At 48.8% G+C, this 26154-nt stretch overlaps 1 protein-coding gene across 4 annotated transcripts in view; it reads right to left on the bottom strand.

Annotated features, from left to right (window-relative positions):
• Positions 1–26154, bottom strand: part of Myh14 (myosin heavy chain 14) — a 100603-nt gene that overhangs the window by 59802 nt on the left and 14647 nt on the right. For all 4 annotated transcript variants that reach the window (XM_045133405.1, XM_045133406.1, XM_045133407.1 and 1 more), the window contains exons 3-11: positions 23053–23209; positions 19956–19983; positions 19693–19795; positions 19111–19134; positions 16518–16610; positions 16124–16187; positions 13887–13985; positions 12793–12933; positions 2252–2347 (exon numbers count right to left, since the gene is read on the bottom strand). In XM_045133405.1, coding sequence (XP_044989340.1) covers positions 2252–2347; positions 12793–12933; positions 13887–13985; positions 16124–16187; positions 16518–16610; positions 19111–19134; positions 19693–19795; positions 19956–19983; positions 23053–23209 — 805 coding nt within the window. The remainder of the gene's footprint in view (positions 1–2251; positions 2348–12792; positions 12934–13886; positions 13986–16123; positions 16188–16517; positions 16611–19110; positions 19135–19692; positions 19796–19955; positions 19984–23052; positions 23210–26154) is intronic.

Here is a 26154-nt window from a genome sequence, read left to right as displayed (position 1 = left end):
ATAGCCAGACTCAAGTGACGCAAACGTGCAATGCCATTCAATTCCACAAGGGGGAGCATGCATCTGGAGTTTGTTCACAGCGGCTGAAAGGCTCTGGCATGCCCATTCTCTCTCGCTATCTCTGCCTTTCTCTCTCTCTCTCTCTCTCAAAACAAAACAAAGCAAAGCAAAACAAAACAACCCTTCACCTGTTATTCTAGCACCCAGGAAGCCGAGGCAGGAAGGCTAGTATCAGCTATGTTGTGATCTGACATCAGCCTAGACTATATGAGATTGTCTCAGAAAAATGGACAAAAAGGAAGAAAAAGGAGAAACAGCTATTGTTTTCTTTTTTAAAAAAATTTTCACAAATTTTATTAACATTTTCCATAATTATAAAAAATATCCCATGGTAATTCCCTACCCCCCCCCACTTTCCCCTTTGAAATTCTATTCTCCATCATATTCCCTCCCCATCTCAATCATTGTACTTACATATATACAATACCAACCTATTAAGTACCCTCCTCCCTTCCTTTTCTCTTCCCTTTATATCTCCTTTTTAACTTACTGGCCTCTGCTACTAAGTATTTTCCTTCTCATGCAGTATTTCTATTTTTTAAAAAAGAAATATTGGGCTGGAGGGATGGCTTAGCAGTTAAGGTGTCTGCCTGTGAAGCCTACGGACCCAGGTTTGATTCCCTAGTACCTACATAAGCCAGATGCATAAGTGGGCACATGTGTCTGGGGTTCGTTTGCAGTGTCTGGATGTCCTAGTGTGCCCATTCTCTCTCTCTCTCAGAATGGATAAATAAATAAATGAAAGGAGTATTTGCCAAGTGTGCTGGTGTCTGTAATCCCAGCACTTCAGAAGTTGAGGCTGGCTTTGAACTTGCTATATAGCTCAACATGACCTTGAACTCATGATCCTCCTGCCTCCACCTTTCTAGTGCTGGAGTGCACTACCACACCTGGTTCAAGTTCCATGCTGTTAAAGAAAATCCTGGTAGTTATAGGCTGGAGAGCTGGCTGTATAAGTAAAATGATTGCTGTGCAAGCATGAAGGCTGAGTTTGGGTTGCCCCCACCCATGCTAAAGCTGACAGCACATGCCTGTAATCCCACAGCTGAGGAGGAGGAGATAAGAGAATACTTAGGGATCACTGGCTAGCTAGTTTAGTTGAATCAGTGAGTGTCAGGTTAATGAGAGACTGTCTCAAAAACTAAGGTTGGGGACCTGCAGAGATGGCTCAGCATTTATGGTACTTGCCTGCAAAGCCTAATGACACAGGTTTGGTTCCCCAGTACCCACATAAAGCCAGATGCACAAGGTGGCACATGTGTCTGGAATTTGTTTGCAGCAGCTGGAGGCCCTGGCATGCCCATTCTTTGTCTCTCTCTTCTATCTCTCTTTCTCTCTCAGCTTGCAAATAAATAAATAATAAACAAATTAATTTAAAAAATACTAGGGGGGTGGAGAAATGGCTAAGTGGTTAAGGCACTTACCTGCAAAGCCAAAGGACTCAAGTTTGATTTCCCCAGACCCATGTAAGCCAGATGCATGCATCTGAAGTTTGCTTGCAGTGGCTGGTGGTCCTGGAGCACCCATTCTCTCACCCCTCCCCCATTTCACTCTCTCAAATAAAGAAAGAAAAATAAAATATTTTTTAAAAAAATGTTGGGCATGTTGGCACATATCTTTAAATGCCAGCACTCAGGAGGCAGAGTTAGGAGGCAGGATCACTGTGAGTTTGAGGCTACCCTGAGACTGTATAGTGAATTCCAGATCAGCCCAGGCTAGAGTGAGACCCTACCTTGAAACAAACAAAACTAACAAACAAACAAAACTAAGGTGAGCCAGAAGTGGTGGCTCAAACCTTTCATCCCAGCACTCAGGAGGCAGAGGTAGGAGATCACCATGAGTTCAAGGCCAGCCTGAGACGACATAGTGAGTTCCAGCTTAGCCTGGGCTATAGTGAGACCCCACCTCAAAAAAACAAAAACAACCCCCAAACCAAAAACAAACAAAAAACGAAGCTAGAAAACAACTGAGGAAGACACTCAATATCAACCTTACAGCATCTACATGCATGCACAAACATGCACCTCACACACACATACATGCATGCATATGTGCACACAAACACACCCCCCCAAAGCCTGGCAGCATGCTGAGCAGAAGGCCTCTGAAAAAGACATGAAATCAAGGGGGATCCTCGGTGGAAGGCAGAAGCCAAGAGGGGACTCTCTCCACGGGGCAGCCCGGGTTCTACCTGTGTTGTCAGGCATGGTGGCTTGATCCGTGTTCCGCTCTCTCTTCAGAACGATGTTACCAAACTGGAGGACAGCAGAGACCATCCGCAGCATGGCTGTGAGGGACAGAGCAGGAGGTCATGTGAGTGCAACCCTCAAAGGAGAATTATACTGCCTATTAGCTAAAAGCTCATCTATAACCCTGGGCAGGTCTTCAAAAACGTGAACACGGGGGCTGGAGATGTGGCTCAGTGGTTATGGTGATATCACTTTCCTGTAAAGCCTACTGACCTGGGCTCGATTCCCCAGTACCCACGTGAAGCCAGGTGCGCAAAGTGGTACATGCATCTGGAGTTTGTTTATAGCAGCTGAAGGCCCTGGCATGTCCATTTTCTTTTCTGTCTATCTTTTTCTCTCTTGCAAATAACTATTTTTTATTTATGAGAGAGAGAGGGAGGGAGGGAGGGAGGGAGGGAGGGAGGGAGGGAGAGAATGGTCAGGCCAGGGCCTTAGCCACTGTAAACAAACTCCAGCAATGTGTGCCGCCATGTGTGAATGAGACACTTTGTGCGCATGTGTCACCTTGTGCATTTGGTTTTTGTGGCTTCTAGGGAATCAAACCTGGGTCCTAAGGCTTCTCAGGCAAGTGCCTTAACTGCTAAGCCACTAAGCCATCTCTCCAGCCCTAAATTACACACACACACACACACACACACACACACACACACACATATTTAAAGAAAGAGATTAAGGCTGGAGAGATGGCTTACAGGTTAAGGCATTTGCTTGCAAGGCCAAAAAGTCCAGGTTTGATTCTCCAGGACCTATGTAAGCCAGATGTACAAGGTAGTGCATGTGTCTGGAGTTCGTTTATGGTGTCTAAAGGCCCCAGAGTGCCCATTCTCCCTATCTCCCTGTCTGCCTCTTTCTATCACTCTCTCTCTCTCTCTCAAATAAATAAAAAGAGAAAGAGAGAGCTAAAAAAAAAAAAAAAAATTGAGGGCTTAGTCGGGCGTGGTGGCACACACCTTTAATCCCAGCACTAGGGAGGCAGAGGTGGGAGGAAACAAACCTCCCTGGAAGGAGAAGTTGATTAACACTAGGTGGCGCTTCAGCACTGACAACTGAGACAGTGACAGCATCCAACAAGAATGGACAAACACGGGAAGACTGACTGGCACTGCATGTACCCTGGCGAGGACAACGGTTTCCAGAACGGCAGTAGGAACAAGATGGCACAGCGCCACCTTCCTGGACCTTGTTTGAATGGTTTGGGGGCCAAATTCTTCCCCATTTTGTTCCTAGCTGGAATTTGCCAGGAGGCAGTGAGTTCAAGACAGCCTGGGCTACAGAGACCCTGTCTCAGAAACAGACAAAAGAATTTACATTTCTCTAGAAAATTCTCTGATGGGTCTAAATACCCCAAAGCCTTTGCACCCAGAGGGGACCCCTTCCCCAGAAAGTTATGATGGCTTGTCTCACAGTTATATCTACATATTCAAATTTCCTGATATTTCTTCTTTTTTCTTTTTGGTTTTTCGGGTCTTTCTCTAGTCCAAGCTGACCTGGAATTCACTATGTAGTCTCAAGGCTGGCCTCAAACTTACGGCAACCCTCCTAACCTCCGCCTCTGCCTCCCAAAGGCATGTGCTACAACACCCGGCTTTTATTTCATAGTTTCTAGAAGACTGTAGCATTGCTACAGGAAAGATGGAGAGAAACTAAAAATTCTATCTCCAGTTCTGGTCAAAATGATTTCCCTTCCCCATTCACTATCTCCCAGTTTGTCTGGTAAGGCAGCAAGCCCCAGATCTCGGAACTGTGGTTACAGCAGGATTTTTTTTGGGTTTCAAATAAATCTAGGAAGTCAATGAATTTGTAAATACTGAAGGGGGCTGCCCAGGCTTCCCCGGGTGGGTTGTGTTCTAGGTGGGTTGTAAGTGGGTTGTTCTGCCCCCCCTGGTGTTGGTCTTGGACTTAGTGTAACTGTTGCTGGCAGCTTTTAAGGCTTCCATATGTCTTGAGGGACTCTCAACTCAGGAAAGAATGCTCTGTAACTTTCTGGAACTGATTTGCAGCTGTTTTATGTGTCAACACAGAAATGTTTTGCCCAGCTGGGAGGAGTGGCTCACACCTGTGATCCCAGGAGAATTGCCCTGAGTTTGAGGTCAGCCTTCACTACAGCATGAGTTCCCTGCTTCAAAAAAAAAAAAAAAACAAACCAAACCAAACAACTCCCCCCTAAATATTATGTGCATGGCTTTTAAAAACACAATTGGGCAATGATTGTGATGGGGTGGTAATATGATGGAGAATGGAATTTCAAAGGGGAAAGTGTGGGGGGGGGAAGGGAGGGAATTACCATGGGATATTTTTTTATAATCATGGAAAATGCTAATAAAAATTAAAAAAAAAACACAATTGGGCTGGAGGGATGGCTTAGCAGTTAAGGTGCTTGCCTGCAAAACCAAAGGACCCAGGTTTGATTCCCAAGGACCCACGTTAGCCAGATGCACAAGGGGGCGCATGTAATCTGGAGTTCATTTGCAGTGGCTGGAGGCCCTGGCATGCCCGTTCTCTCTCCCTCTTTCTCTCTGTCAAATAAATATATAAAAAATAAAATATTTTTGGGGGGAGGGAGGGTATTACCATGGGATTTTTTTAAATCATGGAAAATGTTAATAAAAATTAAATAAAAATATAAAATATTTTAAAAATACTGTTATTAGAAGGGCTGGGGAGATTGCTTAGTGATTAAGGTGATTACATGCAAAGCCTAAGAACTCAGGTTTAATTCCCCAGTACCCAAGTAGGCCAGACACACAAAGTAGAGCATGCATCTGGAGTTCATTTGTAGTGGGTGGCGGCCCTGGTGTGCTCATTCACTCTCTAACTACCCCCCCCAGATAAATAAATTGAATTAAATAAAAAATTAAGAGGTAGGAGGATCATCATGAGTTCGAGGCCACCCTGAGATTACATAGAGAATTCAAGGTCAGCCTGAGCTCTAGTGAGACCCTACCTTGGAAAACCAAAGAAAAAAAATTAACAAAAAAGTATGTATTGTTATTAGCTGGGTGTGGTGGTGCATGCCTCTCATCCCAGCACTGGGGAGGAAGAGGTAGGAGGATTATTGTGAGTTCAAAACCAGCCTGAGACTACAGAGTGAGTTCCAGGTTAGCCTGGGCAAAGCAAGAACCTAGGTGAAAAACCAAAACAAACAAATGTTTGCATTTAGTTTTAGGGCAGGGTGGTCATGGTGTGACCTCAGGAAACAAAGACTATTCGGGTTTTTGCAAAGAACCTTATCATAATTTGGCCACTGTTCTAGAACCTTCCACAACAGTGGTGTTGTGACAGGATGCAATGGGCTGTGTTTGTATCTGCTATTTCCATGGCAACATGATGGATCAATGCTAGCATACAACTTCCTGTACACCTCCCACTAGTTACCCAGTGAAACGGACACTTGGTGCCACCTGGTTCCAATGCTCAACCTTTTTTTTTTTTTTTTTGGTTTTTTCGAGGCAGGGTCTCACTTTAGCCCAGGCTGACCTGGAATTCACCATGTAGTCTCAGGGTGGCCTTGAACTCACAGCGATCCTCCTACCTCTGCCTCCCGAGTGCTGGGATTAAAGGCGTGCGCCACCACGCCCGGCTAGCACTCAACCTTTTTTTAGAAGATATTTGTTTCTTTTGTTTTGTTTTTTATTTTTTTATTTTTGTTTTTTTTGAGGTAGGGTTTCACTTTAATCCAGGCTGACCTGGAATTCACTATGTAGTCTCAGGGTGACCTTTGCTTTTCTGCACATGGGCATGCCTATGTATTTGAGTTCAGACCTTAAGGGAATAAAGGTGTGCACCATCATGCCAAGATATGTGCTTTTATTTATTTATTTGAGAGAGAAAAACAGGCAGATAGAGAGGGCCACTGCAAATGAATTCCTGATACATGTGCCACCTTGTGCATCTGGCTTTACATGGGTCTTGGGGAATCAAACTTGGGTCCTTTGGCCTTGCAAGCAAGTGCCTTAACTGTTAAGCCATCTCTCCAGCCCAACCTTTAAAAGAGCATTTTATTTATTTATTTATTTTAGAGAGAGAGAGTTTGAGAGTGGACGCACCAGGCCTTCTGACCACTGCAAACAAACTCCAGATGCGTGTGCCACCATAACACTCAACATTGTTTTTTTTTTTTTTTAGGTTTTTCGAGGTAGGGTCTCACTCTAGCCCAGGCTGATCTGGAATTCACTATGGGGTCTCAGGGTGGCCTCGAACTCATGGCGATCCTCCTACCTCTGCCTCCCAAGTGCTGGGATTAAAGGCGTGCGCCACCACGCCCGGCATAGTCAACATTTTTAAGTCAGTGTGGTCTCCACCTGACAGATGAGGAAACCAAAGCACGTGGTCCACAGACCTAAGATCACCCAACACACAAGCCAGCAGAGCTGCCATTCAAACTAGGGCAATGAGAGCTTCCCTGTCCTTTGAGGCTTAAAGTCCGAACTCGAATACATTTGAATGCCCATGCGCAGAAAAGCAAAGGAATCCGATGTTGCCGGATGTGGTGCTCCACACCCGGAATGTCAGCACTGCCTTTGGCCTTCCGGCCTCCGCGGCTGAGAACCCAGGGGTGCTCTTCTATTCTAAGCCCCTGCGCGGTGGTCATGGCAGACTGGGCATGAATACAGCATGAGGGGCCCTTTCTTGCTATCGAGTGACCATGCATTCATGCATCCTTTTTCCTTTCCTTTCTTTCTCTCTCCTTCTCTCCCCCTCCCTCTCCTTATTTATTAATTATTCTCTTTCAGTTTTTCGAGGTAGGGTCTCACTCTAGCCCAGGCTGACCAGGAATTCACTCTGTAGTTTCAGGGTTGCCTTGAACTCATAGTGATCTCCCTACCTCTGCCTCCTGAGTGCTGGGATTAAAAGTGTGTGCCGCTACGCCCAGCTTTCGTCTCTTTATTTTAAAAAATATCTTATTATTTATTTATTTATAAGAGACAGAGAAAGAGGTAGATATGGAGAGAAAATGATGTGTCAGGGCCTCCAGACACTGCAAACAAAATCCAGACATCTGCACCACCATGTGCATCTGGCTTTCGTGGGTTCTGGGGAATTGAACCTGAGTCTTTAGGCTTTGCAGGCAAGTGCCTTGACTGCTAAGCCATCTATATAGCCCTATTTTATTTCTGAGACTGGGTCTCAGTCTAGCACAGGCTGACTTGGCACTTACTTTGTAGCCCTGGCTGGCCTCAAACTCATGATGACCCTTCTATAACAGCCTCCTGAGTGTGGGGATTAACGATGTGAGCCACCATGCCTGGTTTACAACAATGCATTTTATGGAAAGCAAACTCTATATAAAAATCAAAGATATGGGCTTGGGAGATGGCTCAGTAGTTAAAGGCACTTGCTTGAAAAGCCTGCCGGTCTGGGTTTGATTCCTCAGTACCCACATAAAGCCAGATACACAAAGTGGCAGATGCATCTGGAGTTCATTTGCAGTGGCAAGAGGCCTTGGCATGCTCATACACTTTATCTATCTATCTATCCCTTTCAAATAAATAAATATGTATATGTGTGTGTGTATATGTATATATATATATATATATATTTAAATTTTTGGTTGTCCTTTTAAATTTAATTAAAAAATTATTCGAGAAAGAGAGAGACAGTAAGAGGGAGGAAGGTGTGGGGGGAGAGAGAATATGGGGTACATCAGGAGCTCTAGCCACTGCAAATGAACTCCAGACACATGTGCCACCTTGTGCATCTGGTTTCTGTGAGTATTGGGAAATTGAATCTGGTTCCTTAGGCTTCACAGGCAAGGGCCGTAACCCTACCTAACCAAAAAAAAAAAACTTTAAAAAAATCAATGATCTTGGTAAAGCCTGCAGGGCACATGGATTGTGAAACAAATACTACTTCTTCCCTGCCTGCCTCCATCAGTACTGTAATTCCTCAGGGGAACCACCCACTCTCGCTCACCTTCTTATCTATCCCCACTCTGCATACCACAGATGCTCTGTACAAATGAATGTCAGCTTACATGTTGGAGAGGGAAGAATTCTCCCCGTGGTCGTCCCTCCTGGTAGGATTTAATTTCGACCCTCATGGGGACCTCTGGTGCCCTGCGCAGCCCCTGCCACCTCGTCCATACCACCAACCCCTTGCTCGCTGCCACCCATCCTGCCAGCTTCCTTCCAACTCTCCCAGCACATCCACTCCCGTCTCCAGGCCTCGGCCCAGAAAGTTCCCTCGGCATAAATGCCATTCCACACAGCCCGTACCTGGCGAACTTCTGCCACACCCTCAGGACTCAGCCAAGTGCTGTCCCCTCTGAAGGTGGCCCTGACCCTCCACGACCATATCCGAGCCCGACTGAGGCTGATATGTGCCACCAACCCCTGAAGGTACAGTGTGTTTATGCAGGGACTGACTGTAGCCCAGGCTGGCTTCTCAAACTCACAGCCATGTAGTCTTAGCTTCCAGAGTGTTGAGGTGGCAGATGTCACCCTATGCTTGGCCCCCTGCTGGTACAGTTTCAAGTGATCTGTGACTGGATGTTCCCAGGGCCTCTCCTGCCAGCCAGTCACCCACAGCGGGGTCTCCTCCATCTGGCACTCAGTGGTCTCACCCACCAACTCCATGAGTCAGTAGGTGAACGAAAAAATGGCATCCATCAGCCACTCATGGTGGTGCGGGCCTGTCATTGTAACATTCGAGAGACTGAGGCAAGGAGATTGCTTGCTTCAACTTTGAGGCAAGTCTGGACTAGAGTTTGACCCTGTCTCAATTGAAACAACAACAAAATGTCAGTTATAATAGATGGGGCCAAGGATTGAAGGGTGAGAATTGCTGGGTGACTGTGGCATGCTGGGTAGATATCTGGGCCTCTGCTCCCACCATAGCTGGGCAGAAGGAGGGTTTGGGCTTACTGGTCTCTGCTTCTGCCCTCTCAGAGTAAGAGCTGGGAACACAGGCTCAGGAATGCTAAGAGGCTTTCAGGCGCCTGGGGGCCACCTCCAGTGTAGTCTCTCTAGTCCCGGAGCTGAGGTGTTTGCAGAGCAGAGGGCTGGCATGCCCTCTGGCCCTCGAGGAGGGACATTTCTATCCTGGCATGGGGGAGGGGATGGAAGGGTCTAAGTTAGGCTGTCCTGGCTTCCTGTGAGGCTCCCAGGACCGATTCTAGGTTGCCTGGCTTGCACACCAGGGCACGATAAGGTGCTTTAGGACCAGCAGGGGTGGAGAGTGGGGGCTGGGCTCAGCCTGCCTGGGTATGAGAGCTAAGTCTGCAGGAAGGACAAAGCAGCTACCAGAGACTTAGTGTTTCCTTCTGTGACATGGGCACACTTGTGGCTCTCTGGAGCTTCCCCATCTACTTTGACAGCCACTCACCAAGTGGGCAGCCCCATAATCAGGGTTTGGGACCTTTTCCATTATCCATCTGGGAAACTGAAGCCCACTCACAGGACATCACTAGTCAGGAGCACCCAACTGGTGGGAGGCACAGTGGGATTCAAACCCATGTCCTCTGGCTCCAGAGTCTCAGGTTTTCCCACTCCACTATTTTCTCTAAAGGGTCAGTGATGCTGTGTTTGGGTCTCAGCTGTGTCCCTTGCCTGGAATAGTGGCCAGCAAAAGCAACAGGAATAATATATATCTTTTTTAAAAAAATAAAAAATATATCTTTTTTTAAAAAACTAAGTTCATTTTATTTTTATTTTATTTTTGTTGTTGTTCACTTTTATTTATTTATTTGAGAGTGAAGAGAGAGAGGCAGATAATGAGAGAGAGAGAGAATGGGCGCACCAGGGCTTCCAGCCACTGCAAACGAACTCCAGACATGTGCGCCCCCTTGTGCATCTGGCTAACGTGGGTCCTGGAGAATCGAGCCTCGAACTGGTGATCTCAGGCTTCACAGGCAAGCACTTAACCACTAAGCCATCTCTCCAGCCCAGAATAATATATATCTATGACTAACAGGTCCCCTCAAATCCAAGTGCTTTGAAAGAAAAAGGTTACCACAGTCCCATTTTTTTGTTGCTGCTGTTTTTTGTTTTAGATCAGGAACTGAGGTAAAGAAATATAAAACATGGCTGGGCATGGTAGCACATACCCGTAAACTTAGCACTCAAGAGGCCGAGGCAGGAGAATTGCTGCATGTCCCAGAGTCTTGTCCACAGGGCTGGCTGCCTGGTGCCCTGTGCCCTGCTAACTGCTCAAATCCCCAGCATGGCACGTATGGTATAAGGGCCAGCAGGTGAAGACATGAAACCAGGAAGGAGATGGACAGTGGACAGAGGTCCTGCCTTGAAGGCCCCACAATGCTGCTGCTCCAGCTGCCAATGGATGACACCCAGGTGTCTATCTGCTTCTGTGGTAATGGGTCATGGTGGGCTATGGGTTCCATCACCTCTTGGCCTCGTCCTCTCTGACCATCTGTCTCTTTTTTCATCAGAAGCAGTCTATGCAAAGGTGACCATCCCCACTCTGGGCAAGTCAAACACACAAGACTGTCACACGACCCCATTCACCTTCCACTTGAGCAAAACCACAAAAGCTCACACCAATGCTGACAGACTGCTAGATGGTTGGAACAAGCCTAGGAATTTGCTTGCCAGAGCTGGATACTGGCGCCACCTTGTGGATGGCGGTGTGGATCCAGTAGGGGGTGTGGCTCAGCAATAGAGCATCAGTCTAGAATCCACAGTGAGGGGCTGGGGGCATGGCTCAGGGGTAGACTGCTTGCCTAACATGCATGAGGCCCCTATGTTGAATAATAATCATTACTAAAATGAATAAATTAATTAATTATCTATAGGGGGGGCAGGATGGGAAAAGGTCTTAAATACACCTCTGGAAGGCAGAATCTAATGTTTTTTTTTTTTTTTCAAGGTAGGGTCTTACTCTAGCCCAGGCTGACCTAGAACTCACACTGTAGTCCTAGGCTGGCCTTGAACTCACAGTGCTCCTCCTACCTCTGCCTTCCAAATGCTGGGATTAAAAGTGTGCACAATCATGCTCTGTTTATAATCAATATTTTGAGGAGGATCTGTGGTTAGGATTGAAGCACACAGGATGTTCAAAGTCTAAACTTCTTTTTCTTTTTGCAAAATGCCATGCTCAGAGGTGGCACCCACCACACAGCACGCCAGTGACAGGATGGTCACATGAGCCATTGGGTGTCAAGGTCTGAGCTGACCGTGGGCAGGATATTTCTTTGCCAGTTGCTCAGTGGTAGACAGGTAGGCTGGGAAGTTATACAACCATGGTTGGGAAATCCACCTGGTGTACAGATATATGGCCAAGTTGGTGCCCTGTGCCCAGTGAGGCTGATTCGGCTCTGTATTGGGGCCTCTAACAGCACCAGGAACCAGAGGAGAATAAAACTATGGGGTGGGGTGGGGGGTGTCCAGCCTAGCCTAGACACAGCTGGAGTCCTCTCTCTGAGAACCTGATTAGGAAAATCTCCATCTATCCAAACAGAGACATGACCCCACTTTGCAAACACAGCCGGGTCCTCTCTGAGAACCTGATTAAGAGAATCTGTCTATCCAAACAGAGAGGTGTTACCCCACTTTGAAGCTGGCTGGGGGTAGCATCTCATGCCCATCATCCATGCGCTGGAGAAGCTGTGGTGGGAGGATTGCTGTGAGCTTGAGGACAGCCTCGGGGTCAGAGCAAAGGGGCTAGAGATGTGCCTCAGTGGGTCGAGTGCTTGCCTAGCATGCACAAAGCCTTGGGTTTGGTCCCCGGCACCACATCAACTGGGCATGGTGGTGCATGTTTGTAATCTGCAATCTTAGCACTCAGGGGGTAGAGACAGGAGGATCAGGAATTGCTTGAGCTTTGTAAAACCCTGTTCCAATCAATCAGGGCAGTAGAGAGATTGCTCAGCAGTTAGGGCACTTGCCTGCAAAACCTAATGACCCAAGTTTGGTTCCTCAGTTTCCATGTAAAGCCAGATGCACAAAGTGGAGCACATGTCTGGAGTTTGTTTGCAGCGGCACACCCATATTCTCATTCTCTCCTCTCTTTCTCTCTGCTTGCAAATAAATAAATAAATTTAAAAAATATATAAATAATCAATTAATGGATAAATGAATATATGGGATCTTGACAGAGACACACACCTGGGCAGAATGACAAATGAGCTCCAAGGTAGGTGAAATCTATTCCCAAATTCCTTAATTGCCACACGTTTCCTACCTCGGGGCCTTTGCACAGGCTGTTCTCTCTGCCAGGATTGTTCTTCCAGATATCATCAGTGCTGACCTCTTGACATGCCCCAGACCTTTGTCCAAACACCCCAGTCTCTAACCGTCCCTCCCTGATCCCTGCGTGAGGCTGCCCCCCACTCCCCACTCCTGCTCAGTTTCTCTACATACGCTCAGCACATTCTACCAGGTTCATGGTTCTGACTTCCTCAGCCTCCCCACGACAGGGGTATCAGCCCATCTCCTTCCCTGCGGTGGCTCCAGTGCCTGCACACAGCAGGTGCTCAATACATGCTTGAGCACGTTAAGTCAGTCCGGCCCTGATCAGGCTCACTCACATGTGATCTCCTCGGGGACGAATCCCAGCACCCGTAGGGACTCCAGCGTCTCCTGAAACAGTTCTCGTTCTTGACCCGGGGAGGACGAGGGCCCATTGGTGAGGAAGCGGTAGTGGGAGCAGGGTTCCAGGAGCAGATCGGCTGTGGTGAAAGCAGAAGGCCTGAGGTCAGGGGCATCATGCATTCAGATCCACCCATGGTGACCCCAGAATGAGCCCTGGGCCTGTCCACAGGGGTCATGGGCCTGTTATCCTGGAGTTGGAGGGGCGGTCAGCTGGAGAGGGTTTGTAGCCCACAGTTGAACAACTGTGAAGAGCAGGCATCTGTGACAGATGCTACCAAACTGAGGGGTCTCAGGTTAGCAGAGGCTCTGGGATGGCAGAGGCCAGCACCTGGGGACACATGCTTGCAATAGCCACAGGGTGGGCACTTGTCAAGGGGCTGAATGAAGCAGGGAGGAGGAGGAGGCAGCAACTCAGCACTTGGGGAAGGCTGAGGCAGGGGGATGCAGAGAGTTCCAGGGCAACCTGGCTTTATAGTGAGATCTTATCTCAAAACAAAACAAGAAGAAAAGAGCAAAGACCCACAGTAGATAAGAGAAGCTGAAGGTCGGCAGCAGGGGACAGGAGCCTGGAGCAGGGGGACAGGGGACCCCAGCACAGGACGGGGTCCAGGCTGCAGGTGTCTTCCTTGCAAGAGTCATGGCAGCTGGCAGCTGGCAGCAGCAGAGAGGCAGGTCACAGTGGGGTCAGAGAAGCGCAGAGCAGCCGAGGCCATCGCAGGACAGAGTCACCCAGGGCTGAGCCAGCAGAAGCCTTGAGCCAAGGGCACAGGAGCAGAGCAGCTGTGGCCAGGAGCCAGGAGAAGCAGGAGCCACATGGCCAGGACAGCAAGGAGGAGACATTCAGGAAGGAGCTGGAAGCAGAGGGGACACGAGACACTGGGAAGCTGGCAGAGGACACACTACACAGAAGGCCACGAAGCTCCACTGGGCTGCTCCAGCCTCCCTCCTTCCCAGGGCCCGAGGTGCAGGGAGGACCTCTCCCCGCCCTGTGGCTCCTCGGCGCAGGGCAGCATGTGAAGGAGAGGCATACCTTTGAGCTGTTCCCCAGCACCCCCTAGCAGCTGGTAGAAGATGTGGAAACTGCATTCATCTTTTGCCTGCCGGATGGCCCTTGACTTCTCTAGCAAGTCTGCAGGGATGACAGTCAAGGAGCCAAGCAGCTGCCTGCAATCCTGGCACTGCAATCCTACAGCTGCAGTCCTAGCTCAGGGTGGGTGTGGGCAGGCAGAGGGTGGGGCAGGAAGATGGCTGTGAGTTTGAGGTCAGCCTGGTCTACAGTGTGAGACTGCTTCAAGGAAAATAAAAAAGGTCAGGGTGTGGTGGTATCTGTAATCCCAGCATCCCTGAGGGGGAGGCAGGAGGATCAGGAGTTCAAGACAAGCCATAGCTACATAGAGTTTAAGGCTAGCCTGGGCTACACAATTCTTTGTCTTGAAAAAAAGTCAGCTGTGGTGGTGCATGACCTTAACCCCAGCACTCAGGAGGGAGAGATAGGGGGATTGCTTTGAGTTTGAGGCAATTCTGTGACTACATAGTGAGTTCCAGGTCAGCCAGGGCTAGAGCAAGACCCTTCCTCAAAAAAACAAACAAACAAACAAACAAACAAACAAAAAAAAAACAGCTTGGCATGGTGGTGCAGAGGAAAGAAAATCACCACGAGGCCAAGGCCACCCTGAGACTGTAACTCTTGGCTAGAGTAAGACTCTACCTTGAAAAAAACAAAAAAAAAATTATAATAAGCAACAGTTCTCACAACCTACTGCATGGGAAGACCTATCCTGCAGGGAACACATGGAAATTCTCACTTCCTGAGTGAGCAAATCACCTGTCATTATCACTCTCCTAGCTTCCGTTTACCCAACTGGATATTGGGGTGATCATCCTGAACTCCTATTGTACTTTATCCTACTTCCCTTTTTCTTTCTTTCCTCCCTCCCTCTCGCTCTTCTTTCTCTCTCTATCTCTTTTTAGCAGAAGCTCATGTATCCCTGGACAGCCTTAGAAGAGTGTTTGACCTCTCAAGTGGGGACAGGGTGTGTATTATTTGGCATTATTTATTTATATTTATTTATTTGAGAGAGACAGACAGACAGAGAGAATGGGCATGCCGAGGCCTCCAGCCACTGCAAACAAACTCCAGACACAAGTACCATCATGTGCATATGGCTTTCATAGGTTCTGGGGAATTGAACCTGGGTCCTTGATTCTTGGTCCTTTGGCTTTGCAAGCAAGTACCTTAATCACTAAGCCATTCCTCCAGCCCTGTTTGGCATTATTAATAGCTATTTCTCAGTAATAATAGCATTGATGAAAACATTGTTCATCTTCAATCTTTTTTTTTTTTTTTTTTTTTTTTGAGGTAGGGTCTCACTCTACCCCAGGAATTCATTCACTAGACCTGGAATTCACTATGTAGTCTCAGGTTGGCCTTGAACTCACATTGATCCTCCTACCTCTGCCTTCCAAATGCTGGGATTAAAGGCGTGTGCCACTACACTTGGAGAGGAAGAGACAAGGGGGATAGAGTATGAATGAATGGGCACGCCAGGGCCTCTAGCCACTGCCAATGAACTGCAGATACATGCGCCACTTTGTGCATCTGGCTTTAGGTTGGTACTAGGGAAGCGAACTCTGGTCATTAGGCTTTATGGGCAAGTGCCTTAACTGCTGAGCAACCTCTCCAGCCCCATTTTGGTTTACTGAGACAGTCTCTCTCTGTTCCCAGGCTGGCCCCTATCCTGCAATCCTCCTGCCTCAGTCTCCTGAGTACTAGGATGACAGTCTTGCCCCACTCCACCCTGTGTGGATGTGGTTCACACTGTGCTTCCGGGAGTATTACACTGGGTACACAGAAAGAAGAGAGGCCGCATGACCAGCTCCCACAACAACCCAGGCCCCAAGGCTCTGACAAGCTTCCCTGATGGACATCTTACTCATGGGGTCACACCTCATCACTGTGAGTTAAGCACATTCCACATGACTTCACTGAGAGCACCTTTTGGAAGCCTAGGCCCTGCACTATATGAAATCATGGCTGAGAGTTTGGCCCCAGGCAAATTTCCTCTGTGAATTCTCTTAAGTGCCAGTCAATATGGATGAGCATAGGGGTCGCAATCCAGTACCCCACAGAGGGCCTAAATACAAGGGACCCCATCAGGGAATCATGGTGGAGTCCCTTCACACTCCCACAGGAGTCACTTCCTGAGTGGGCACCATCCCTTGCCGCTGCCCCTCACTTCCCAGGAACCCCACGGGATGACAGGATACAGGTCTCAATGTTGGCGCCAACAATGTAGCCTGCGACATCGAAGTTGATACGGATGAATTTGCCCTGTAGGGATGATGGAGGGGCTTTAAGTGAAGGCTCTCTTCCAGTTCACAGCCCAGGGTTTTCCCAAACCCACTCCACAGCCATCCAGCACCTGAGCCTCTGCTTCCTGTCTCCCTCTACCTGCGTCCTCCAGGAGCAGGGAGACCCTGGTCAGGACCTCCCTGGGGAATCCAAGGAGTTGATCTCATATCTCAGAAGCCTGGAGTGCAGGTCCTCAACCCTCAGACCCAGGGTTTAGGCCCTGGCCCTCCTCCCTCAGACCAGGGGTTCACACTTATCCCTCCTGCCTCCACACGCCCTTCCTCACCCCGCTGCAGTCCCAGCACTCACGAATCTGGAGGAGTTGTCATTCTTCACCGTCTTGGCATTACCGAAGGCCTCAAGGATGGGATTGGCCTGAAGAAGTTGCCGCTCCAGCTCCCCCTGCAGGCCGAGAGAGATGGCGCATGGATGAGAAAGGGGAGGAGGTGGCCCTGAGCAGCTGGCCTCCTCTGTTGGGCCTTTGTGTGGGGGTGGATCCCGCCTGTCCATCTAATCTGAGGGAAACAAAGAAATGCCTCCAAGATGATAGCTGAGTATGAACAAAATAAAACCAAACAAACTAGGAAGAAAACCCCTGCAAAACAAGTTGTGATCCTACTAATTAAAAAAAATTAAGGGGCTACAGAGCTGGCTTAGCAGTTAAGGCATTTGCCTGTGAAGCCTAAGGACCCAGATTCAATTCCCCAGTACTCACTTAAGCCAGATGCACATGGTGGTGCGTGCGTTTGGACTTCATTTGAAGTGGATAGAGACCCTGGCAAGCCCATTCCCTCTCTTCCCCCCTTTTCATAAATAAATAAAATATTTAAAAAAATAAGGCTGGGCATGGGGGCGCATGTTTTATCCCCAGCACGAGGAAGACTCCTGGGCTAAATGAGTGAGTTCCAGATCAGGCTGGGCTAGAGTGGGACCCTGCCTCAAAAAAAAAAAAAAAAAAAGAAAGAAAGAAAAGAAAAGAAAACAATGCCACAAAACAACACTGCTATTTCAATAGATATGTAAGTGTTGGGAAACAAATGGGTAAAGTTCTGCAAGGCTGTGCAATAAGACTGTCAACAGCATAAGCCACTCCAAGAGGAGGAAAGGCTAGTTGCCCAGTGTGGACTTTGTGTCTGAGTTACAGGCCTACGTGCTCATGCGTCAGCCCGTAGAATCGTCAGTTATGGGAAGAACCTGCACCATCCATGGAATGTGTTTTAAACTATCTGCTGCGCAGTGGGCACTTGATAAATGCCAGGTTCCTGCTCTACCAGGCTGCTCAATGCTAGGGACCTTACTCTAGATTTCCAGCTCCTTCTCTCTCAGAGCCAGGCACACAGAAGGTGCTCAATAAATGGAAGCATGCATGTGTCTTCTCTCAAGTCTACATCCTCTGGGTGGGTGGCTTTCTTGAATGAGGGTGGGAGAGACGTGCAACCACGCATGGTGGCACGCACCCATCATCCCAGCATTAAGGAGGGTGAGGCTGGAGTACCATCACAGGTTCCAGGATAGTTATGTGCAGCTGAGTGTGGTGACACATGCCTTTAATGCCAGTACTTGGGAGGCAGAGGGTCGTTGTGAGTTTGAGGCCAGCCTGGGACTACAGAGTGAATTCTAGGTCAGCCTCGGCTAGAGTGAGATCCTACCTCGAAAAACAAACAAACAAACAAAAACAAAAGTACAGCCGGGTATGGGGCATGGTGGCATATGCCTTTAATCCCAGCACTCAGGGAAGCAGAGGTAGGAGGAGATCACCATAAATTTGAGGCTAGCCTGGGACTAAAGAGTGAGTTACAGATCAGCCTGGGCTAGAGAGACCCGACCTCGAAGAAACCAAACCAACCCCAAACACATTATGTGCACAGTGAAAGCTCATGGCTTAGTAGGACTATACCAAACAGCAGCATGGGACCTGGGTGCATGTACAATAGGATTGTTGTGGATGACAGTGTGCACACAGTATGACTGCATTAAATAGGAGCTCATGGTCTAGGTGTATACACACAGTAGGGCTGCCATGAGTGATGGGGAGGTTTTGGCTTAGTGCACACAACAGGGCTTCCATGGATGGTAGTGGGATCCTCCCTGCATGTGCAAAGTAGGACTATACTAAATACCAACATGGAGCCTGGGCACGTGCACATAGTAGGGTTTCCATGAGTGATGAGGGGGATCTTGGTTTTGTGCACAATGAAGGGCTGCCATAGATGGCAGTGGGGGTCCCTGACTATGTGCATACAGTAGGACTACACCAAACGGTAGCATGGAGCCAGGGCATGTGCACACAGTAGGGGATTGCCATGAGTGTTAGTGGAGACCCTGGATTTGTGCACACAGTAGGGCATCCACGAAGGTTGGGGGGGCTGCATGCACATAGTAGGACTATGCTAAATAGCAGCATGGAGCCTGTGCAATGTACACAGTAGGGCTTCCACCAACTGGAGGGCCTGGCTATATGCACACAGTAGGACCTCACTAAATAGCAGTATGGAGCCTGGGTCTGTGTACATGGTAAGGGAATCAATCACATGTGGTGGCACAGGCTTGGCGTCATGCACATAGTATGGCTGCCATGAACATGGGGAGGCTGTTATGTACTCATAGTAGGACTGCTGTGACAACAGCATAATGCCTGGGTGTGTGCACACAGAGTAGGGCTGTGAATGACAGCAGTGCCAGCCTTCACTTCATACACACAGTAGGACTGAGAAAGATGGCAGCATGAGTCTGGCATGCACACAGTCAGACTGGCAACAGTGGCAGTGTGGGTCCCTGGCTGGTGTGCCTATTACTCAGGCCCTGTCTCCCAGATGGCTGTTCAGGGCCTGGGTACCCACACGCGACGGGGGGGTGGGGGGTGGGAGGGTTTGACCAGATGAGGGGATTCTCTGCTACTCACATAAGACATGGTGCTGACGGAGGTCTGAGGTAGTCACAGGACACGAGACACGGACCAGGACACAGCACATGGAACGTGGACAGACACGTGGGTGAACTGATGATGGCCTTGGGCAGGGCAGGGTTGGGGCACAGGGGTTGGGGCCATGGAGTGTGGTTGGGGTGGCCTGGGGGGGACCACACTGTAGCCCTCCCTGGGGGGTGTGGCCTCAGGGACTCATCCACCTGTGGTTTCTGGGGCTTCTCAACTGTGCTGTGGCTTCTCTCCACAGAGCTAGGTAACCTCATGGGAGCCAAGTGCTTAGAAAGTAGGGGCAACTGAATAGCCCTCTGAACTTGGCCACTGGCGTTACTGAAAATCAGGCCAGGCACATTCCAGAGCCAACAAGGCTAAAATCTGGCTCTTGCATCCTTGTCCCAAACTGCCTCTGCTCCTGGTGCCACCATGGGCACAGAGTCGGAGCTCAGGCGGCACAAGCAGCCAGGAGAACCACCCTGCACTAGCCACAGATGGGGGACAGAGGCCAAGATAAGGGCTACTGCTGGTGACAGGCTCAGAGTGTCCCAAGGCTGGGTGGCTTACGGGGACGCCGGGCTCCTTCCTGCCCTTGGGTGATGATGCCACGTGGGCCAGATACTGGATGACCTTCTTGGTATTCTCTGTCTTCCCGGCTCCAGACTCCCCACTGTGAGGAGCAAAATTAGGCAGGGTGAGCGCGGGGTGGGGGGGGGGGCAGGCAGCCCAACCTCACCCATTTACAAGGAGGTCCACTCATGAGACAGGAATGCCCACTGATGCTGGGCCACAGGGACCCTCTGCCATGGAAAAGCTTCGGGAGGACTCACGTGCAGAGAATGGATTGATCCTCGCGATCTGCAGGAGACAGGGGGAGGTATGTGTCACCTGGGAGGTCTCTGGTTTCATGGCCCCTTCCACTTCTCAAAGTCATTCAGGACCAGAACCTAAGTCACTGAGTTTGATGCTCCACCTTCCTGAGTCCTAAAAGTCCCCTGTGACCAACCCACTTGCTTACTTTCTGACGCTGGGGAAGGCAGCTGTCCTTCCCTCAGCCTCCGTTTCCTCACTTGTAACGTGGAGACGACAAACCCCAAGAAAATACATTGTAATTCATCAGATGACCACAGTTTGAGTCTCTGCAGTGTGCACAGCGTCGTGCTGGATGTCAGATCCAAGAGTAAGGTCCTGCACACCAGGCTTCAGCCTTGATAGAAGGCATCCTCCTTAGCACCCACCCTGGGCCGATGCCACATTCTACCAGTGCACAGTGCCCACCTATCAAGCGCCAGGCCCTGTCACCAACACAGAAAGGACCTTGAATCATAGTGCCATCACTGAGAAAACCTGGGGCCATAAGAAGTGACTTGGGGATGAGGCCAGAAAGCCTTCTCAGAAGAGGTGACAGCTCACACACAGCCAGGAAAGAGGCCCTAACGTGGGTATTTGAGGGACTGAAAAAAGGCTGGTGAGGCTGGGGTGGTGACAGTGTCGGCAAGTAGCACAAAAGGGTTTTGAAGCTCTGATTTAATGGATCTGGTGAGCACCTGTTTATTATTTAAAAAACATTTGTTTATTTATTTATTTATTCATTCATTCATTCATTTATGAGAGAGAGAGAGAAATGGCATGCCAGGCCTCTAGCTACTATAAATGAACTCCAGACAAATGTGTCACCTTGTGTATCTGGCTTTATGTGGGTACTGGGAAGTCACCCTCTGGGCTTTAAGCAAGTGCTTTTACTGCTAAGTCATTTCTCTGACCCTTATTTATTATTTTTGAGGTTGCGTTTCACTCTAGCCCAGGCTGACCTGGAACTCACTCTGTAGTCTCAGGCTGGTCTCAAACTCAAGGTGATCCTCCTACTCTGCCTCCAGAATGCTGTGATTAATGCCTGGCTCATTCTAGATTGCTTTAAGCAGTGTGGGATGCCTCTGGTAACATTAAGCTAGGTAAACTGACTTCAGTAGGATCTCGGAGGTAGCGTTCTGCTTTGGGGTCACACAGACCCTACTGATGAGTTTCATACACAGCTTATATTGTCATATAGTGAAGGCCCTGTATAGCAGGGACAACATAAGGTTGCTGTGGACAGATGGTCAGGCTGTACAAAGTACAACATCCACCAAAGGACGTTTTATGCGTCCTGTGACAATGAGCCTGGTTGGTCCCATAAACCACATTCAAGACCCAGGCTCCTCTCTCTGTGACTCTGAGTCAGTCTCTTGTAAGCTGGTCTGGGCCTCCATTTACCCATCTGACAGATGGAACTAAACACAGCCCCCGGGTCACAGCGGGGCTGTATTCATGCACAGTCTCTGTCTGACAGAGCTGTACCCACAGCCCAAGGATTATGTTGAAATGACAAAAGTGGCACATGCATCTGGAGTTCATTTGCAGTGGCTAGGGGCCCTGGTACACTCATTCTCTCTCTGTTGGTCTTTCTCTATGCTTATACAGAAATAGAATAAATTAAAATATTTAAAATATGAGCTGGATATATACATACATACATATGTGTGTGTGTGTGTGTGTGTGTGTGTGTGTGTGTGTGTATATATATATATATATATATATATATATATATATATATATGGCTCAGCAGTTAAGGCACTTGTCTGCAATGCCTAATGACCTGGGTTTGATTCCTCAGTACCCATGTAAAGCCAGCTGCACAAAGTGACACATGTAGCTGGAGTTTGCTTGCAGTGACTAGAGGCCCTGGTGTACCCATTCTCCCTCTCCCTCCTTGCAAACAAATAAATAAACAAAATCATTAAAACACATTCCTCAGATACCTCCTTAGTACAGCAGGCACTGTGTCATAAAATACATTCTATGCGCCACCTAGCATAGAGTGAAAATCTAATATGCAGCATCATACACGGCCAGGACTCTGGGTTGAAGTCCAGCCTTAGAACCTACTCCCCAGGGTGTCCACAGGCAGTGACTGCACTGCTCTGTGCCTCAGATTTCCCATGTGGAAGTGAGAGATATAAGAGAACCTATGCACAAGGCTGCACTGAGATTACGTGGCACAGCCCTGCGACAGCTATACTAGCAGAGACGTCCACCCCGTGTAGACACGGACCCTTCCGTCAGGCAGGAAGTACACAGCGGCACTTTCCATGTACATGCTCAGCCACCACAGCTGAGCGCTCAGTTCTTGTTCTTCTTCTTTTTTTTTGGTTTCTCTAGGTAGTGTCTCACTCTAGCCCAGGCTGATCTGGAGTATACTAAGTAGTCTCAGGCTAAACTCAAACTCGCAGCGATCCTCCTACCTCTGCCTCCCAAGTGCTGGGATTAAAGGTGTGCGCCACCACACTCGGCTAAGGGCCCACTTCTTTTTGAGATAGGGTCTCTCACTGGCCTGGTGCTAGCCATGGAGGCTCGACAGGTTGGCCAGGGAGCTGCAGGTCAGGGACCTGTCTCCCCCTCCCCCCCTCCCGCCAGTGCTGGGTTTATAGACATGTACCGGCAGGCCGGGCTCTTCGTTTTTGCATGGGTTGTGAGGATTGAACTCTGGTCCTTGTGCTTACTTTACTGTGTCATCTCCCCCACCTCCAGAAACGAATGTGTGCTGTGAAACAGGTGCCTTATTAGTGTGCTCTGCCACAGACACTGTATACCACTTGCTGCCACGTAACTGGACAGTGCCCCTCAGCAAAATTCTGTAACAGCTTGGTACCAATTGCTTTGCCAACAATACATGACAGAGTCAGACAGAAAAGCCTCATTTAGGAAGATCCAGAGCCTCCCTACCCTCCAGTGTATTCACGTCAGACCTGCCTCCCCACACCTTGCAGTGTCTCAAATCCCCAACCTGTCATCCGACCTCACCCTAGTTCCCAGGGGCATCCAGCAAACACCCAACCAGGTTCCCCTGAAGAGCTGGCTCTCTGGCCTGAAGCCCAGACCCACACTCACCCTGGAGCATGCTTCGGTAGGCCCCCTCGGTCACTGCGTATACGTGGGGTGGTACCTCGTGGCGCTTCTTGCCTCGGTACATCTCCACAATGGCCTCTGTGTAGATGGGCAGCTGCTTGTACGGGTTGATGACCACGCAGAAAAGGCCAGAGTAGGTCTACAGCAAGCGAGAGGGAAGAAGAGCGCCTCAGGGGTCTGCTCGCGGCACAGTGCGGCGCGTGGCTGCTGGGTGCACCTGGGCAGGGTGGGCACTGCGAGAGGGAATGTTCAAGGTCTGTCCACACTATGGCAAAAATAGATTTGATTCTGTTGTTTTAGGGGTTTATGGTGTGCATGTGTATATGCATGCATGCAGCATATTCATGTGTGTACGGCACATGTGCACCACCTCTGCGCCCGAAGAGAATATTCAGGGTCCTCTTGTATAGCTCATCCATCTTATTTTCCTGACAGAGTCTCTCACACTGAATCCAAAGCTCATCATGAGCCCCAGCAATGCCCCTGCCTCTGCCCACCTCAGTGTTGTAGCACCTAGAGTATTTTATTTATTATTTACTTTTTGTTTTGTTTTGTTTTGTTTGTTTGTTTGTTTTTCGAGGTAGGGTCTCACTCTAGCCCAAACTAACCTGGAATTCACTATGTAGTCTCAGGTTGGCCTCCACCTCATGGCAATCCTCCTACCTCTGTCTCCCCAGTACTGGGATTAAAGGCGTGCGCCACCATGCCAAGCTTGTTTTCACTTTTAAAATATTTTATTTATTTGCAGGGGGACAGAGAGAGAGAGAGATAGAGAATGGGCATGTCAGGGCCTCTACTCACTGCAAACAAACTCCAGACGCATGTGCCACCTTGTGCATCTGGCTTAAGTGGGTATAGGGGAATGGAATCTAAATCGCCAGGCTTTGCAGGCAAATGCCTTAACCACTGAACCATCTCTCCAGCCCCCAGATTCTGTTTTTATGTGGGTGCTGGGGACTGAATCAGGTACCCATACTCATGCAGCAAGCAATCTTACCAGCTGAGCCATCTCACCAGGGCCCTGTTGTTTCAGGTTTTTTCTTTGTGTGTGTGTGTGCATGCATATGAAAGCCAGAGGACAGCCCTGGGTGTGGTCTGCAGGAATGCTTTACAAACTGAGCCATGTCCCCAGTCCCTGTTTTAGTGTTTTGTTTTATATTTTACTTTGAGGTAGGGTCTCACTCTAGCTCGGGCTGACCTGGAACTCACTATGTTGTCTCAGGCTGGCCTCCAGTTTACAATGATCTCCTGCCTCTGCCTCCCAAGTGCTGGGATTGAAAGTGTGTGTCACCACACCCAGCTTGTTTCTTTTTTTTTTTTTAATTTTTAATTTTTATTTATTTATTTATTTGAGAGCGACAGACACAGAGAGAAAGACAGATAGAGGGAGAGAGAGAGAATGGGCGCGCCAGGGCTTCCAGCCTCTGCAAATGAACTCCAGACGCGTGCGCCCCCCTTGTGCATCTGGCTAACATGGGACCTGGGGAACCGAGCCTCGAACCGGGGTCCTTAGGCTTCACAGGCAAGCGCTTAACCGCTAAGCCATCTCTCCAGCCCTGTTTGTTTTTTTTAAAGAAATGTTTTTATTAATTCATTTACAAGCAGAGATAGAAGACAGACAGCGTGATTGGGCATGCAAGGAGCTCTAGCCTCTGCAAATGGACCCTAGATGCATGTGCCACTTTGTACATCTGGCTTTTATGTAGGAACTGGGGCACTGAACTCGGGTCATTAGGCTTTGCAGGCAAATACCTTAACTACTGAGCCATTTCTCCAGCCCTGTTTGTTTCTTTTGTTTGCTAAGTAGTACTGGCTGGTCAGGGAATTTGCATCAATCCTCCTGCCTTAGCCACTACAGTGCTGGGATTACAGGCATGAACTGCAACACCTGGCTTGAATGGCCCTAAGGAACATTTTCAGGCTAACAGTGGAAAATCTTCTCAGACTGCACAAAGGTGCCGCATGGGTTAGAGGCATGCCATGGAAGAAGACAAGGCCTCTGCAGGCAGCTTTTCAGGTGTTCACCATGTGGAAGCCTCAAGACGGCCCACGAAGCCGGGCATGGTGGTGCATGTCTGTAATCCCAGCACTGGAGAGGCTGAGGCATGACTGCCCCAAGTTCTGAGCCAGACCTTGTGTTCCGCCCCTCCCCCACTTCCCTCAAATACCCCAAACCAAACAAATAAAAAGACTGGAAAGAACATGTAGGCAAAGTCAAGGGCGGTTCTTCTGGGGCCTTAGGGTGTAGATGCAGGACTGACTCTCTCCAAAGCTGTCGGAGAGAGGAAGCCCATTGACCTGCCCTGCCACCTGCAGCCAAGGGCTGAAAGATAGTGTTTCCATACCTCCTTCTGCGTCTCCCCAGAATGGTTCTGGAAGGTGCCTAGAGTGTTGGCAGCAGTGAGACCCAGCAAGAAGATGTGGGCACTTTTTCACAGAGGTCACACCCCTGTGCCTGTTTACATGACTACTCAGCGCTTCTGTTGTTTCTTTCTCTTTTTTTAAGAAACGGACTTTTTTCTAATTAGTGATAATTCAGGGCTGGAGAGATGGCTTAGCAGTTAAGGCACTTGCCTGCAAAGCCTAATGAACTGGGTTTGATTCCCCAGTACCCATGTAAAACCAGATGCATAAGGTGGCACATACATCTGGAGTTTGATTGCAGAGACTAGAGGCCCTGGCATGCCTATTCTCTCTCTCTCTCTCTCTCTCTCTCTCCCTCCCTCTCTCTCAAATAAATAAATAAAATATTTAAAAAGGGAAAAAGGGCTGAAGAGATAGCTTAGTGATTGAGGCACTTGCCTTCGAAACCCAAGGACTCAGGTTTAATTCCCCAGTACCCACATAAACCAGATGCACATGATGAAGTACGTGTCTAGAGTTCGTTTGCAGTGGCAGGAGGCCCAGGTGTGTCCATTCTCTAGTAGATAAATAAAAATTAAAAAATAAAAGTATCTTAAAATTAAGTTTAGGCAGGGTGTGGTGGTGCATGCCCTTAATCCCAGCACTTGGGAGGCAGAGGCAGGAGAATCACCATGAGTTTGAGGCCACCCTAAGACTACATAGTGAATTCCAGGTCAGCCT

This window comes from Jaculus jaculus, chromosome 14 (genome assembly GCF_020740685.1).
Source record: "Jaculus jaculus isolate mJacJac1 chromosome 14, mJacJac1.mat.Y.cur, whole genome shotgun sequence".
Classification (NCBI taxonomy): Eukaryota; Metazoa; Chordata; class Mammalia; order Rodentia; family Dipodidae; genus Jaculus; species Jaculus jaculus.
Note: the sequence above shows the minus strand (reverse complement) of the source record. Positions and strands in the feature narration are given on the sequence as shown.